This window comes from Halichoerus grypus, chromosome 2 (genome assembly GCF_964656455.1).
Source record: "Halichoerus grypus chromosome 2, mHalGry1.hap1.1, whole genome shotgun sequence".
Classification (NCBI taxonomy): Eukaryota; Metazoa; Chordata; class Mammalia; order Carnivora; family Phocidae; genus Halichoerus; species Halichoerus grypus.
In genome coordinates, this window is record NC_135713.1 from 160,131,233 (window position 1) to 160,148,364 (window position 17,132).

General features: G+C 51.7%; 1 protein-coding gene across 1 annotated transcript in view; it reads right to left on the bottom strand.

Annotated features, from left to right (window-relative positions):
* LOC118523718 (multidrug and toxin extrusion protein 1-like) overlaps window positions 1-17,132 on the bottom strand; it is a 54,970-nt gene that overhangs the window by 15,950 nt on the left and 21,888 nt on the right. The window contains exons 2-11 of the mRNA XM_078066361.1: window positions 12,901-13,002; window positions 11,343-11,411; window positions 10,251-10,399; window positions 9,342-9,384; window positions 8,089-8,133; window positions 4,942-5,039; window positions 4,584-4,681; window positions 4,365-4,478; window positions 4,212-4,279; window positions 6-50 (exon numbers count right to left, since the gene is read on the bottom strand). Coding sequence (XP_077922487.1) covers window positions 6-50; window positions 4,212-4,279; window positions 4,365-4,478; window positions 4,584-4,681; window positions 4,942-5,039; window positions 8,089-8,133; window positions 9,342-9,384; window positions 10,251-10,399; window positions 11,343-11,411; window positions 12,901-13,002 — 831 coding nt within the window. The remainder of the gene's footprint in view (window positions 1-5; window positions 51-4,211; window positions 4,280-4,364; window positions 4,479-4,583; window positions 4,682-4,941; window positions 5,040-8,088; window positions 8,134-9,341; window positions 9,385-10,250; window positions 10,400-11,342; window positions 11,412-12,900; window positions 13,003-17,132) is intronic.

A 17,132-nucleotide genomic window follows, 5' to 3' on the forward strand; every position in this document is an offset into this window, starting at 1 on the left:
AGCGCGGTCCCTACCCGGACGCTGGCAGCCACACCGAAGCCTGCAGGTATCTAAAATGCAAAAGGAAACATATAATAATGACAAGGAAAGAGTGAGCGGGGAGCAGAGATGCAGCCCTGCCTCTGGACTCAGTTCTGAGCCCAACCGTGAACCTTCTCCAGGGCAGAGGGACCTGGTAGATCATGTTGCACACCTCATTGGTAAAACTCAGTGGGAAAGTTCTGAGAAGGCTCATTTGCAACATCCCCTTGGTATAGAGGGGTACCCCCAGGCTAAGGTGAATCGGCATCACTCACTGGGCTTCTAAGGTATGGCAATGGGAGGGTCCTGCACAATCGCATTCCTCCTCCTGCCTGTGGGAGGATGGACTGCCAGGAGCCCAAGCTAAGTCTGAAAGACCATCAACGCATTAAGTTTAGAAGACAAGGGCGCCTGGGTGGATCAGTCGGTTAAGCATCTGCCTTCGGCTCAGGTCATGATGCCAGGGTCCTGGGATCGAGTCCCACATTGGGCTCCTTGCTCAGCGGGGAGTCTGTTCCTCCCTCTCCCCCGTACCTCCCCTAGCTTGTGCTCTATCTCGCTCACTTTCTCTAATAAATAAATAAAATCTTTTTTTTTTTTTAAAGATTTTATTTATTTATGTGACAGAGAGAGACACAGCGAGAGAGGGAACACAAGCAAGGGGAGTGGGAGAGGGAGAAGCAGACTTCCCGCTGAGCAGGGAGCCCGATGCGGGGCTCGATCCCAGGACCCTGGGATCATGACCTGAGCCGAAGGCAGACACTTAACGACTGAGCCACCCAGGCGCCCCATAAATAAATAAAATCTTAAAAAAAAAAAAGTGTAGGGGCGCCTGGGTGGCTCAGTTGGTTAAGCGACTGCCTTCAGCTCAGGTCATGATCCTGGAGTCCCAGGATCGAGTCCCGCATTGGGCTCCCTGCTCAGCAGGGAGTCTGCTTCTCCCTCTGACCCTCCCCCCTCTCATGTGCTCTCTCTCTCTTGTTCTCTCTCAAATAAATAAATAAAATCTTTAAAAAAAAAAAAGTTTAGAAGACAGAATCCTAAAACGGTGACCTCCCCCTTCCCCAAAATGCTGGGTAAAAAGGAACTTAAGAATTAACAGAAAGATGCATACCAAGCTGATAGCAGGCTACCCTTTTGGGAGGGGAAGGGCAGGATGAGGAACAGTGTTAAAACAGATACAGGAAGGCAGGATGGCATTGTGGTTAGGAATGGGAATTTCTGAAGCCACACTGCCTGGGTTCATGTCCCGGCGCAGCCATTTATCAGCTGTGTGACCCTGAGCAAGTTACTCACCCTCTCTTGCCCTCAGTTGTTTTCTGTGAATGGATCCTGTAATAAGAGCCTAGCTCGTAGGGTTACCGTGGGGATGGGATGAGTCCATTATGTGCTAGCTGCTTAGAACAAGGCCTCACGTATGGTAACTGTTCAATAAAAATTAGTCATTACTAGTATCTACAAATTTACCACTAGACAGAAATCTCAGACTGAGGAACACAGAAGACTTCCAAGACAGAGTCCCCACCAGGAAACTCGCCAGTGGGAGCAAACAACAGCTCTCCCACCCAGTATTTATTAATTACCAAGGGAAAGAAAATGACTTCGTGATGGAGAAAACCCAGCAGACACCACCTTAACCAGGAAATCAGTTAATATCATCAGTCGTGGAACAAATCCACGTCACCGGCCTCCTGACAGAACGTGTGAGCAGAACACAGTGATACTTCTATCGTATTCCTGCCAAAAATGCAGACTTCCAAACTCTTCACAAAGAAGCGTCAGCACGACAAATTGAGGGAAAGTCTGTATAAAGTGGTCTCTGTTCTTCAAAAACATCAAGGTCAAGAAAGACAAAGAAAGGCTGAGGATCTGTTCTAGATTAAAGAAGATTAAGAAAGCATAACACTTTAGGGGCACCTGGGTGGCTCAGCTGGTTGAGGCTCCGACTCTTGGTTTCGGCTGGGATCGTAGTCTCGGGGTCATGGTCTCAGGGTCATGGTCGTGGGTCATGGGATCACGCTTTGGGCTCTACACTCAGCAAGGAGTCGGCTGGATGTTCTCTCCCTCTGTACCTACCTCCCACCCCCACTCACGCTTGCGCCCACATGCACACTCTCAAATAAATCTTTTTAAAAAGGGAGGGCACCTGGGTGGCTCAGTCAGTTAAGCGTCTGCCTTCGGCTCAGGTCATGATCCCCGGGTCCTGGGATCGAGCCCCACATCGGGCTCCCTGCTCAGCTGGGAGTCTGCTTCTCCCTCTACCCCTCCCTCCCTGCTCGTACTCTCCCTCTCAAATAAATAAATTAGGGGCGCCTGGGTGGCTCAGTCAGTTAAGCGGCTGCCTTCGGCTCAGGTCATGATCCCAGGGTCCTGGGATCGAGCCCCGCATCGGGCTCCCTGCTCGGCGGGAAGCCTGCTTCTCCCTCTCCCACTTCCCCTTACTTGTGTTCCCTCTCTCCTGTCTCTCTCTCTGTCAGATAAATAAATAAAATGTTTAAAAAAAATTAAATTAATTAATTAATTTTTTAAAAAGCGTAACACTTTAGTTCCAGAATAAAAATAGTTATAAAGGACATTATCAGAACAATGGACGGTATTCGAATACGGATTGTGGAGGCGATAGATGTTTAGATACATAGATTGATTGATAAAGTGAGGAAATGGGGCAAAATATAAACAGTTGGGGAATACGAGTAAAGGGTACAAATCCTTCTTTCGATAGAGAAACACAAGTGTAAACTCTTACAAGCCTGTTGGAAAGCACATGGCAATATATGCAAAAGACTTAAAACTGTAATTAATTTTCACTAATAGGAATTTATCTTAAAAGAAATAATCAAGTATATAAAGATATTTGTCCTAAAGTGTCTCTGAAGTGTTATTTATAATATTAAAACATTAGAAATTAAATATTCTGCAGTAGGAGACTAATTTAAAAATTATATGTTCAAGGAGACGCTGGTAAGAGTTTTGATTTGGATATAGTTACTGAACATACCGAAATTAAAAATATGTATAAAACATCAAGTGTTGAAGTGATGAATACAGATTTAAAAAATCCCAGGAGAAGAGAATAAAAGCAAAAACAAAGAGCACAGATCCTCAAAAGAATGATTCTTTAAAAAAAAAAAAAAAAGGAAATACGGGGGCATCTGAGTGGCACAGTCGGTTAAGCATCCAACTCTCGGTTTCGGCTCAGGTCTGATCTCGAGGTCGTGAGATCAAGCCCCGTATCAGGCTCCACACCCAGCATGGAGTCTGTCTGAGATTCTCTCCCCCTCTGCCCCTCTCACTTCTGCCCACTCCCACCCCCCACACAGTGCTCACTCTCTAAAATAGATAGATACATCTTTTAAAAAAAATAGGAATTACATATTTTATGTAACTTTTAAATATAACCAGCCTCAAGGTGGGGCAGGGGGGACTAAGCATTAGTGTGCTGGCTTTAGTCCCTTTCACATTACAATTCTCCTTTTCTAAAGCGGCACTTGCTAGAGATGAAAGCCCTTCGGAATTTCCAGTTGCCGTTTTCAATAAAAGTCACAGGAAAGCCTCTGACAACTGGGATTCTTCTCTAGCACATCAAAATCTGTTCCCTTTCCAAGGCTGAGTAATATTCCATTGTACGGACAGACCACATTCTGCTTCTCCATCCACCTGTTGATGGACTCTTGGGTCGTTTCCACCTTTTGGCTATCGTGAATAATGCTGCTGGGGACTTTGGCATGGGTATCCGCTGAAGACCCAGCTTTCATGTCTTTGGGGTCTAACCTAGGAGAGGCTTAAGAAGCAGCAGACCCAGGCAGGAGTGGAGTTCGGGGAGACACAATGAGCTAGGCTCTTCTTGCCATGCACCTAGTGCCATCACCCTTCGGGCCCCCTCACCTGTCCCCCCCGCCCCCAAAGACATTTGTGTTGTAACAACTGGAAAAGATACTTCATGTTTGGCAAGTGTGGCAATCAAGGACATGCATGACCAGCACTGAGCAACTCATTCTTCCAAACTTCCCAGGGCTCACAGGGAAGATCCCATTGTTCCAAATGGACCCTCCCTGGCTCTAGGATGAAATTTTCCTTTCATCAACCAGTTTAAAAACTACTAATGTGATGAATGCCTATGCTCGTTCTTAGGACTGTTTTTTCAAGGGAAACATCCAGCACCTCCCCACGACTGGCTCCCGGACACTCACCATGTACAAAATGACGGTCAGTTCATACACGACAGACTGGGCTCCCAGCTCCACCATGCCGAGGATGCCTGGTGGAGAAAGGCAGCTGACACCCTGCTTCCGGACGGGGCCCCCGCATTTACGCCAGCCGTCGTCACCTGTCCCCACACTGACCGCTCAGTAAGCTCCCGATCTCGTAGGCCCACCACTCCATGCACAGCATGAGCATGCCGGGGATGGCCAGGCTGAAAAAGGAGGCCCAGTCCTGTAGACACTCACGGGACCACCCTGTAGTGGGGACACAGACATATTAACAACACGTGGGTGGCTGGGCTGGACCTCAACTCAAGCTAAAACCTGCGTCCGACATGGAAGACAAACAGTGGTCTTTACCTCCCCAGGTAGCCTGATGCAGTTTCCTCCCAAGGATGTAGAAGAAGAGGAGCAGTGCCAAGATGAACTGGGAAATCGTATTTGCCAGTGCTGACCCGCTGCGAAGAACAGTCCCAGTGAGGGAAGGTGCCCGTCCTCCGCCTGCGTAAGCCCTGAACTCATCTTCTTTCTCAGCCTCGCTGTCCATCCCAGACAGTGTATTCCAGGGCGGCCCAGGGAGGAGACCACACACGGACACGTGACCAGGTCTAGGCACCCCCCTCCCACCATCCTGCCCTGGAAAAGCCACACGGTCGGTCATTCCTTCCCCCGTCCCAAGATCATTCCTTCCCCCGTCCCAAGAATCAGTTGGACTCACATCACCCCAAGCTGCAGCTGATGAAGAAACAGATAGTTGATGAGGGCATTGATAAGGTTGGCCACTGCTCCGGTTAGGATCTGGGGCAGTACGATTCCCTGGAACGAGGAGACCACACCCCGTGCTGGAGACCAAGGAGCGGGACTGCCACTTGGTCCCCAAACACACAGGCAAGGCGGCGGGCTGCCACAAGGACCTCACTGGATGCCCATCCTTGCTACTCCTACCTTCCTGCCTCCCACTCCCTCCTCCCAGAGGCGTGAAGCATGGAGCTCTGGCCACAGGGATGCAGGCAACAGAGGAGAAGGTAGCAGAGAGGCGGGAAGACAAATCTGTTTGCCTCCCAGACCGCAAGGACTAACGGGGATTGGGGATAAACAAGTCACCCTCTGCACTGGACAGCGGGTGAAAGCTCAGCACTTTCTTGACCAAATGGAAGTTCAGTGAGCTGAGAAAATCTAAGATGAGCTCACAAAGCTAGAGTGTGGGAAGGATTCCATCACACCTGGCTCCATTCACAAGTACAAGGCAGAAAAGTCCAGGCTGTCTGGCATCTCAATGAAGACTTCCGGCAGAAGAGGAGAATGACGCACACCGGCTGGGGATGTACAAAGCCACCCCGCCGAGCATCGGGACAGAATCACGGACACGACGAAGCCACCGGTGACGTTCACAGGAGGTGCTGCTTCTCCCAGGTGCCAACTGTCACCCTGGCCCCTTCTCTGAATGTTTTTTCTGAGAAACCTGGCTCTCTAAAATCCCAGACCACAGGACATTTTGCTGAAGTCATATCGCTAAACCTAAAAGATCCCTCACCTCCCTGGGGGATTGACGTCACTCTCACACACACACAAAAAAGTAGCCGCAATTTCCATCTTGCGGGGGGTGGGGGAGAGCTTCTCATGGATTTCTGGACATGGCAATCTGCATCTCTCTGAGCTCCCCGAGGAGGGAGGCCTTGGGTCCACTTGGCAGGGCAGACCTTTTCCTGCTTTGCTCTGAGCCCACCAAAACATGGCCTCCCCTGGACTGCACCTGAGCTCCAACCTTCAGAATCATAGCACTCTTCCCCCTTTGTTGGGTGAGAACCACACTCCCCTGATCTCCACCATGGCTGGTAAACCCAACTCTGCCGTGCTGCGGGTTTGTCTCTAGTGGTCTCAGTAGTCCTGGGCTCGGGGGCCAGGACAACGATCGTGGCCAACCACTACTATGGGTCACTAATTTATCAGGTGACCTGCTTAGTTTTTTTAGCAAAGGAGGCAGGTGACCACACCTGCCTTTCAGGTAGGAGGTAAAAGCAGCAGCATGGGGTGGGGTTGGCCCAGGGAAAGACTGGGAGCAGGGAGACTCAGTAAGAGGCTCCTGAAGTTATCACAGAAGGAAGAGGAAGAATGAGAGAGGAACTGAAGCATGGGGGGGTAAGGGGGGGGGGACAGGCAGGACCTACAGGACCATCACTGATGGGCCATGGGAGTGAAAGAAAAGATGGGAGTCCCATGTGAGGACAGGTTACCTGAAGAGAAGATTTTGGAGGTCACTGACTGGGAGGGAAGGCGGGCAAGTGGAGGCAGGCCTGGGGGATGAGAAGGTCAAGGGCGCAACGTGCATAGGCCTCCCACGGGCAGCGGGCAAGACTGGCAGTTAGAGCTGGAAATGTGGGAGCCACGTGCACACAGATGGAAACCAAAAACATGCCAGAGAAAGCTTCCTGCAGAGGAAGGTCAGCAGAAGCCAGTCCAGCCGCCTTCTCTAACTCTCCCCACTAAAAGTCTCAGCAGCCCCCCGGTTTCATCTGGGGCTCTCCACCGTGTTAACTCTGCCCCCAGACCAGCTGCTTCACCCCAAGATGGAAGCTGGGTTACATGCAACGCTTGGCTCTCCCACCCGTCCCTGCACCCAAGGATCATTTCATTCTCTAGGATCCACCCCAGCATATGTCTCCCGTTCCTCCCACAGGACATCCTTTCTTGTCAGAGACCCACAGCATCTCTTGTTTGGGCCACGTCCATAATTCTCTCTTCCCCCCGGCAATTGATTGGTTTCCCACCAACTGAAATATCCACAGCAGAGAACAAACACAAGGCCCCATACGCTGAGCCAGGGCCAACACACCTCTCTGGTTGTGTCCCTCCACCCGAGTTGTGGCCTCTGCATTCCCACCCTTCGGTGACCCCAGACGCCTTGAGAACCCCGCGTGTTCTCCAAAACCCAGTTCACGCCTCCTTGCCCCTCTCAGCTCCGGGCTCCTACTTCTAGATCTTTCCTTGTCCCTCCGAGGATCAGAGAGAGGGGTTTTCACTTCCACTCTCCTCACTGGACCAAGCTGGAGCCTGCGGTCAGGAGCCCCTGCGTTTGCTGGGAGACTGACTGTCAGGGAGAAGGTCCTGAGCAGACTACAGCCTCTACATGGCTTCAAGCAAGGTTATGGGCTGACAGCAGATGAAGATTTCTGCCTCTTTATAGACACCAATGAAGATTTGAAATGTTTCACACAGGGTAAGATCTTACACTTAAGAATACTAAATAAATGGAAAACCTCCTCCCTTCTCTCTTCCCTCCCTTGGCCCCTCCATGTGTCCTGGAGAGCCAGCCCCCGGGGCTATGACCCACTGCCCGGTACCCTCATTTACCTGGATTCACCTGGAAGCAAGTCCATGGTCCCACATCCGCTAGCATCATAAATCCATACCTACCGTCCCGGGGTTGTCAGTCACGTGTGGAGGTCTAACCGACATGAGGTATCATTACAACATGGGCCTTCACGCCCCACTGAGGAGAGTCGGCTGAGAGGTTGGCTCCCTGGAGCCCGACAGGTGCCCTCTGCAGGGCCCATAGGCACACACCCTTACTGCCAGGGAGCCAGGTAAGAGCACAGAGCCAAAGACCACTCCAGTGCTAACCCTAACCGGCCAATGGCAATTATTTCCGAGGGGGAATCGGATAAGAATTTTCCAAAGCCAACAATAATGTATCCTTTCCTTGATTTCACCTCATAAACCTCTCCACACCAAAGTCCTGCGCCTACAACACGGGGAAATGTACTTCAGTGGCTCCTGAGTATTTTCAGGGCCCCCCCCCAATCACTGAAAGGCATAAACTCCCACAAGCCCCCCCCCTACAAAGAGAAAGGAGAGTCTGCATTACCTGGTTGAGCAAATATTTAACTTGTAAAGTATAAAGAAACGTTGCCTACAAGAGAATAAGAGACGAAGGTTAACATTTTGGCCTCGGCTTGGCTGCCCTCTGCTTCCACATGGAGCCACAGAAGCACCCCATGTCAAGAGGGGGACCGGGGGCAGGGGGCGGCAGCCAGGGTATCTGGGGCCAGGGTGTTCCAACATGATCCAAGAGACCCTAGGGTCTGGGAGAGCGGTTCCCTTGAGTGCATGGCAAGGATTCTTCCAGGGGTGGTGGGCTATCAAGGAGGCCCCTGGGCAAACTCTAAGGGAGGCACCCCTCTTATGGTATAGACTAGGCAACAGTCCTATTTGGTGGAACAATTAAAAGAATATTAAGCGTTAAAGATTTCAGTATAAATTGAAGACCACAAGGCCAATCAGGAGAGCAGATAGCTACTCTTAAGAGCTGAATTGTATCCATCCAAATTTCCAAGTCAAAGCCCTAACCCCCAATGGGACCTTTATTTGGCGATAGTCTTTAAAGAGCTGATTAAGTTAAAATGAGGCCATTAGAGTGGCCCTAGCCCAATAGGACTGGTGTCATTATAAGACGAGAGACCCTAGGGCTGCACCTGTTCAGGGGACCGCCAGGAGAAGAGACAGCAAGGAGGAGGCCATCTACAAGCCACGGAGAGAGGCCTTCGAGGACACCAACCCTGCCACGCCTTGATTTTGGACTTTCCCGTTTCCACCAGTGTGAGAAAAATTGATTTCTGTTGTTTGAGCACCCAGTCTGTGTTTTGTTACGGCAGCCCATGCAAACCAAGACAGCCATACCGCCCAACTGAGTAAAATGAGCTTTGATTGTTCACTGACCACGGACTACTGTGTCCAACACGCACACACACTGAGGGAGCTATGCGATCACGCTCAGCAAGGAAAACAAATCTAAAAGTTCAGAGTGAGGCCCTCAGGGGGTTCTGACACGGGGAAGAAATTACCACCACCCAAAAAAAAAAAGTCTGAACTTCTTTTGGTGGATGATTCCGGAAGTTCGTAGGAGTTCGGGACAGGGGCCTCCTGGACTTGCCTTGACCCAGGTGTTCCTTGAGGGACAGACACGTGTGTCTTTCATGAGCATAATGAAAGCCACGGTTCTTGAAGGAGCCAACATCACATGTATGAATCCTGGAAGACTGACCCAACACACAGCTCCCAGCTGCTGCCTTCTACCAGTGAACCTCAAGAAGGGGGCCTCGTAACCCCTTGAAAACTTACAGGAAGAGCTGGAATGAAGACCATGACATAGTCCTGGGTCAGCCTACATAACGAAAAGAAAAAAAAGGTGGCAGGGGTCTCCGTTTCAAGGGAAGGGCAGGGAGGATAAGCTACCCAACACCCCCTTTCCCATTCTTGGCTCTCTCCGAATCAAGGAGCTTCACGTGCTGGAGCAAATGTGAAAATGGACCCACAGACCTCATCATCTTATACCCAGGTTACTTCTCTTGGTTATTCCAAATCTTCAGGTCTAGGAAAGGGTTTTTCAAACTCAGCACGACGGCCAGATAATTCTCTGCTGTGCATAGGAGGATGTTTTGTAGTTATCTCTGGCTTCTCCCCATACTAGTTCTGACAGATTACCAGAAATGCCTCCCGACGTTGCCAAAGGTCCCCTAGGTTCACAGCCACTGGTCTAGGACGAGAACTTGTTTTAAAGGTTCTTATGAACTAAGCCAGCAGGCCTCAAAACTTGGCAGCACATTAGAATCATCTAGGGGAACTCTGAAAGACACTGATGCCCATGCTGCCCCCAAGGCCAATTAGAACAGAACCCTGAGAGGGGAGGGGGACCAGGTATGGGTGGGTTTTTAAAACACCCAGGTGATTTGAGTATCAACCAGGGTCAAGAACCACAAAACCATGAACAAACGCCATGAACTACTATCTCAGTCAAGTGGAGGACGTTTGCAAGTCTTGTCTCGCTCCAAACTTTTTACCCTGAAGTCATTCAAATAAGGAGGGGTCTAGATCTTAGGGGTCAGGCAGGCGTGGACAGCACTATGGCCTGGCAGAAGTCAGCTAGGGAACGCTGACCCCCCTCCTGGTGTGTGGCCTTTGCTAAACTTGGATGGGACCATCTTTCTGCCAAGATGGACCCAACCCCGCCACGGCGTGGGCCCATCTTACCTGGACACGGCCGGGTCCTGCCGGAAGAGCAGCAGCATCTGCTGGGTGTTGAGGAAGAGCGCCCAGCAGGGGAAGCAGCAGAGCAGCAGCACCAGGGTCCCCCTCTGCAGGATGACCCCCACGTGCTTCAAGTTCTGGCTCCCATATGTCTGGGTGCGCACAATGCAAACAAAGCCATTAGCAGAGGAACGGCACACCCCCCCCAACCCCCCAAAAGCCTTCAATCAGATGGTCCTAGGACTTTGCCACACTCTTTAGGTATTCTTGGTTCTCACACTTGGCTGCCCATTAGAATCACCTGGAGAACATTTTTAAAACACCAATGCCATGGTCCCACCAAAGACAGTCCAGATTTAACAGGTCCAGGGTGGGGCCCCAGAGAGCGGTCGTTTTTAAAAGCTCCCCATGAGATTCTGATGGCCAGTCAGGGTGGCATCAGCTGGTAACCTCTTAGAGATGCGGTATCTTGCTCCCACCCCACCCCCCAACCTGTGAAGCAGAAACTCTGGGGTACGGCCAATGGGGGGGCCGAAGCCCGCTCCCACGGGCTTCCAAAAGCCGAACTGCGCACGTCTCTCCCTGGCCCATGTTCAGTGACATCTGTGTGGCAGCCTGAGACCAGCTATAAAGGAGTTCCTTCTGCCACCAGAATGAGCAAACTATGCAGGTCAGAACATTTGCCCTCCTCCCGCCCAAGACACGGACATTCAACATTTACCAGCATGCCACTGGCGGGAGGCCCCCGGCCTGTTTTAACAAGCCCCCCAGGGAGCTCGGGTGGGCACTCAAGGTCGAGAAGCACGGGACGGTGCCAAACTCAGTGATGTGGAAAGTGCTAGGACGGGCTTGCACAAAATGTCCCCTATTTGGTCAAAAGGTAGTGTAAGCCAGACGCGCAAACACGACTTCCCAAGCCTGCAAGGCACCTGGCCACATTTCCAAAAAAGCAAGCACTGGAAAGTGGAATTGAGGGGTTGCTGTCGGGGAGTCCCTCCCTCTGTGCACAAGACCCTCCCCGCTTCCTGCCGGTGGGGCCCTCCCAGCTCCCGTGTCCACAGTCACTTGCCAGAGTCACCTGCGGCTTCCGCTTACCTGGGACATGAGCGTGTCGCAAGCAGAAGATAAGCCAAAGCCTACGGAGACACCAGCGACATTGATGACCTAGAAAGAAACCCAAGACGGCCACGCAGTATAAGGGAGACAGAAAGGCGAATTCTCTGTCCCCACTGATCAGAGGCCGCCACGTGCCTCCGGCAACCCTCCCAAGTCACCCTACCCAGCTCTGTCCTCCCCCTGGAGGGCTTGCACAAATCCGCTGGGCCCGCTTAATTAAAAGACAGGCACAAACTTGGGAGAGAGAAGAAAAATCTCAGCCAGAAGTTATTATCAAACGCTTTTCTTTCCCAAGTGCTGGGCATTTTGGTCCCCAATTTCAGAGGAACGGGAATCGTCCTTAAGGGGAATGCCATGTCGCGCATTAGCAGTTCTGGATAAGTCCACTTGCCCCAGACCAAGCACGGCCTGGGACAGTATCCCAAAGGACTCTAAAGGGCTCAGAATCAAGCCTCTGAAGTCAAGGTCAGAGAGCTCCTGGGTGTACTTGTCTTGACCAGGGACACCAACTAAATCCCCGGGTCCCTGGAGCTTTGGGGAGCCCAGGGAAGCACCCCAACACCTCATGGGCGTGGCATCACGGGATGTCCGGAACCTGCCATCTGCAGCTGAGTCTGCAGGGCACTAACCAAGGACAACAGCCCCAACTGGGCTCAGCCTAGAAGCACCAGCCTTCTTGCACTTCCTTGGCTAAAGGGCACCTGCTAGAGGCTCGCTGAATGCATTTCTTGCCCCGGACTTCCAAACATTAAAACCCCAAAAGGATAATTAAGCCGGGGTTGCCCATGTTGCTCCCTGAAAGCAAGACAATCCATATATATACCTGGGGCCAACTCAGAATAGTCCTGCACAGTTCAGAGGCAGCAAACGCCAATGGCCAGGGGGACCAGGCAGATACGGCAAACGTGTGCCTGAGCAGGGCAGCAGCGAGGCGGAGCCGGGGAGGCAGAGAAGCAGCGGGACACACATCTGCTGAAAGCCACGGACTCCACCTTTCTAGAAACACCTAGCTGGCCAACGAAACAAGTCGGCAGGACCATTTGGCCACACATAGCCAGTTAGCCCCTGAAAGAGGTCGATGACATCTCTCTTTGGTTTGGGGGATTCACATCTAAGATACAGAGAGGATTTGGGGTTCCTCCCAATTTTAGGTTTAGACACTAGGCCAGGATGTCATCTTCTAGTTCTATATCATGGAGATGGAAGTGGGGGGCAGGAGTCAAGAGCTCCACGGATTACAGATTTACTGATGTGGCAGACAGAATAACAGCCCTCCAAAGATGTCCCATCTTAACCCCCGGAGCCTGGGAAAATGTGAACTTACAGGGCAAAGGAGAATTATAGTTGCAAACGGAAGTAAGGTGACAGCCCGGCCAACACCTTTTTTCAGTCCAGCAAAACCCATTTGAGACTTCTGACCTCCAGCACCGAGATAATGAATTGTGCTGGTTTAAGCCCTTAACGAGTGGGACTTCCTGAGAGAGAAAACTCATACGGACGGCTTTCAGAAAGGTGTGTTAGCAAGTCCCGTACGTACCGCGATGGCAAGGGTGACAGCATCCAGCTCCAGCTTCCCCAGGTGGCCACAGAACACAGAGCTTATGAAACTGATCAGAAACACCATCAACTGCGCCAAGAACTTGGAAGAGACAGAAAAGAAGCTACAGGTGAGTGCCAACCATCACAGGGGGAGGAGGGCGCGAGGTCCTGGGGCACGGGGGCGCCCCCCACCCTCTCCAAATCGACTCCAGTCACAAGTAAAGAAACCAAGGGGCGCCTGGGTAGGGCGGTCGGTTAAGGGTCCGACTCTTGGTTTCAGCTCAGGTCGTGATCTCAGGGTCGTGAGATGGAGTCCCGAGCTGCGCTCCACACTCAGTGCAGAGTCTGCTTGAGATTCTCCCTCCCCCTCTCTGCCCCTCCCGATCGTGCTCTCTTGTTCTCAAATAAATAAATCAACCTTAAAAAAAAAAGGTGAAGAAATCCGGCCGTTAGTGAGCCTCTGCCCACTTTCACAGACAAACGTGTGACTTCTGGTACGCTTCTTGAAGGATATTCAAGAGTTCATTTGCAACCGCGATCAGCATCCCATTTTTGAGAACTTCCCGGCTTTTTGAGTTGATTTTTCATGTTAAGATTCTCAAGCCATAGATCACAGGTCTATTTTCTCTGAAATTCTCAGAGGCCGCCTTCTGGGATAACCCCCTTGTCATCTCACATTCCCAGGGAGGACTGGAGGGAATACAGCCTTCAAAAGCCAGCACGAGATGCCACAAACAGTAACCCCTGAGCTAAGAATGGGGTTCTCCAACCGGAAGGTCAGTGGGCTCTGGAATCTTGGGGTGAGACATCCCCCAATCTGCCAAGCACCTTTAATTCTTGAATCCTGAGAAGGCTCAGGTGGGAGGGCAAAATCTGCTCCCGGAACCTTGAGCCATTCTTCCTCACCATTCCAGGAACTACCATGAGTTGCTCCACAATCCTAGAGTTGCCTGTCTGGACACTGACCTTATTTCCTTAGGGTAATTCCCAACCACCTTGCACCCCACCATCGCCACCTGCCAGACCCTGGGCATGCAGTACCTCTCGGGAAAGCCCCTCTCCCAGGGAGGCTTACGTGGTCCGAGAGGCACTGAGGTCTCACTCCCACTCCCCGGAAGACAGAACAGGTGCCTAAAGAGTCACAACTGTGGACAAGGTGTCCTCCTTCTTGGGCCCCCAGCGGCACAGCTTCTAGTCCAATGGGACCTTCTGCTACCGAGAAGAGCAGAAGGAACGCTTTTAGAACGCACTGCAAAAGTAAGCCAAAGACGAGACAACAGGCAAGGGACAATGAAAAGCTGGGGGCAGGGGTGAAAAATAAAAAGCTGGTATGAAAAACCCAATTCTAGAGAACCTAAAGCGAGAGCCAAGAGACCCTCGTCCCCCCACCCCCAGTAGGCCTATTCCAGGGGATGGCCACGATCTAGGCCATGTCACCACCCTACAGATGGGCTTTGTGGTTTCATCCAGCAGAGCTTGATGTCTGTTTGACTGTGAGTTTTTATAACTTTAAAGGTCACAGGGCGCCTGGGTGGCTTGATTCAGGATGAAGCATCTGCCTTCGGCTCAGGTGGTGATCCCGGGGTCCTGGGATCAAGTCCCGTGCTGGGCTCCCTGCTCTGCGGGGGAGTCTGCTTCTCCCTCTGCCCCTCCTCCCGCTCATTCTCTCAATCTCTCTCTCTCAAATAAAATAAATAAAATCTTTAAAAAAAAATAAAGGTCACAGGGTCCTTTTCTTTTTTTTTTTGTAAACTCAGCATCCCTTTCAAATCTTTCCAGGTCATTATCCTCTCAGCCATGTCAACTCTTACAAATAGTTGCGTCATGGAATCTGTTTCCCCCCTTTCCACAGAATGGCATACTTCTGCTACACGATGCTCTGGTCCCCCACAAGCTGTTTTCGTGGCTTTGCATAAAGAACGTGCTCAGCCTCATCTAGGGTCAGGCCTTTGGGCCACTTCCCTGATTTTGCTATTACTAATTGCACTACACGGAACACCTCTCGTACTTGGGCGGGGAAACGGGCGTTTTCTTAGGGCAAGTGCCCAGTCCAAGGCTGGGAAGAGTTATGTTTCCTAGACGAAAGGCCAGGGAGTCTGGCTGAGTTAAGCTCATCCATGTGAGATGCTCAAAACATTTCTTTGTTGGGGCCACTGAAGCCTTGCTGGGGTGACAGTAACATGGGGTTCAGGTTGCACAACACAGAAACGTTTTCTGACCATCAGTCCCAGGGAGATCTTGGCTCCAGAGCTGATATTTGCTAGCCGTGCATACTTGTTTTCAAATCCTGGTTTTAAGCCCTTTGGGTGAGCTCTTGGCCATCGCTGTGGTTCACGTACATAAGGATCACCTGGGGACATTGCTCAGCAGGCCCATGCCCTGCCCTAGCTCAAGAGATATCCCTGATGTCTTTGGGGCTGTGGGATCTGCCTTTCAACACCCCCACACCCATCCCATCCACACCCAGTCAAGACGCGGCGGGGTCAAGGACGAGATCCATCACGGGGCCTCTAGCCATGCCTGAGCAATTAGCCAATTCTGTTCCCCCATGTGTCTCAAGGATGACTGTCTCAACAACAGCCTGATGGGCAGTGACTAGCTGTAGACAAATGTACGATAGAAATCGCCAGACTGACTGTGCCTCTGTTGCTTCCTATCACGGAGGCCCGGCTCATTTTTTTAGCCAGGCAGCAATAACCACAACTGTTGCCACCTGCAGGCTTTGGAAGGGTGCTCTCCAGGGCCAGATGCTGCGGAGGCAACACGTATAGGCTCGCCCAGTGAGCACCGTTCTGGAAGCCCTGGTCTCACCCCCCTCCCGTGGATGCCTGAAAGCTCACCCCTGGCATCGAAAGGTCAGCCCTGGAAGGAGCCTCGAGGTCACGGAGTACAGCCTCTTCGTTGACATATGAGAAAACCCAGGCAGCCCCAAGTCACACAGCTGGTTAGTCACAGAGGCACAACTGGGACCCAAGTCACTTGACTTACGGATGGTCAACTGGGGTCAACATCTTTGGAGCACAAACTACATGCCAAGCAAGATGAACACTGTCGCTCCATTTCTACCCCCGTGGAACCCACCATAGAGCCCGGAAAGAGGTTCAACGTGAAATAACACCACCAATTAAACAGCTGATAGGCACTACAAAGAAGACAGAGGAGCTCTAAGAGCACAGCCTGGGAGTCAGAGAAGGTTCTGGAAGAAATGAAACTCCACTGAAACCTGAATGGTGAAGAAGCAGGTGAAGGTGGGCTGTCCGTCTGGGGAGAACGTTCCAGGCAGAGGAAACAGAGCAGCCCGAGGGTATGGGGTCTGAGGCAAGGCTGGGGGAAGGACCACCGGGAGCCAGAGAAATAAGGTAAGACCCAGGTGCCTGACAGGAGCCCTACCCCAGAGGACCTCACAAGACCAACAAAAGGGGGTGACAAGCTCACATGCCCATTCCCCTCTAAAAGAGGACTTTGGTGTCTGGCTCCACATGGAGCATTTGGGGCAGCGTGAGCTAAAGAGGGGAGAGGACACAAGGAGGCTGCTGTGGTCCAGACTGGGATCAAGGCGGAAGGGGGATGAAAATGTGCATCCAGCTGAGAGACAGTTAGGAGGCCTGGGAAAGGAAGGGAAAGAGCCAGGGAGGGTCCCAGACCACCCCCAGGCCTCCTCCGCCCACCTGCCCCCTTTGAAATGCCTCCCATTCTTGTAGACCTTTATCACCTTAGCCTAGACCATCCTGTGCCTGTGGCAGCTTCCTCCTACTGAGCTTACCCCACTGCCTATAGGATAAAAATCAAACCATTAGCCTGCATGCCTCGTGTGCAGTCTGGCCCGTCCGTCCAGAGGCCCCTCACCCTGTGGGGCCTGCTCTGGTCCTTCCGCCCTGGAGCCCTAGAAGGTTCTCCAGCTCCCTCTCAGATGGTCCTTTGTGCACACAGCCGGAAACCAGCTCCCTCGGTGTGGACCCAGGCTATTCTACTCCATTTCCAGCCTCGGCAATGGTGTGCACAGCCCATGCTCCCAGAGAGCGAGCAATCCCTCTCTGGGATTATTTTTCAGGACTCCGACTGAGCCTGGCAATAAAGATAAAATACTTTTTTTTTTTTTTTTTAAAGATTTTATTTATTTATTTGACAGAGAGAGACACAGCGAGAGAGGGAACACAAGCAGGGGGAGTGGGAGAGGGAGAAGCAGGCTTCCCACCGAGCAGGGAGCCCGATGTGGGGCTCGATCCCAGG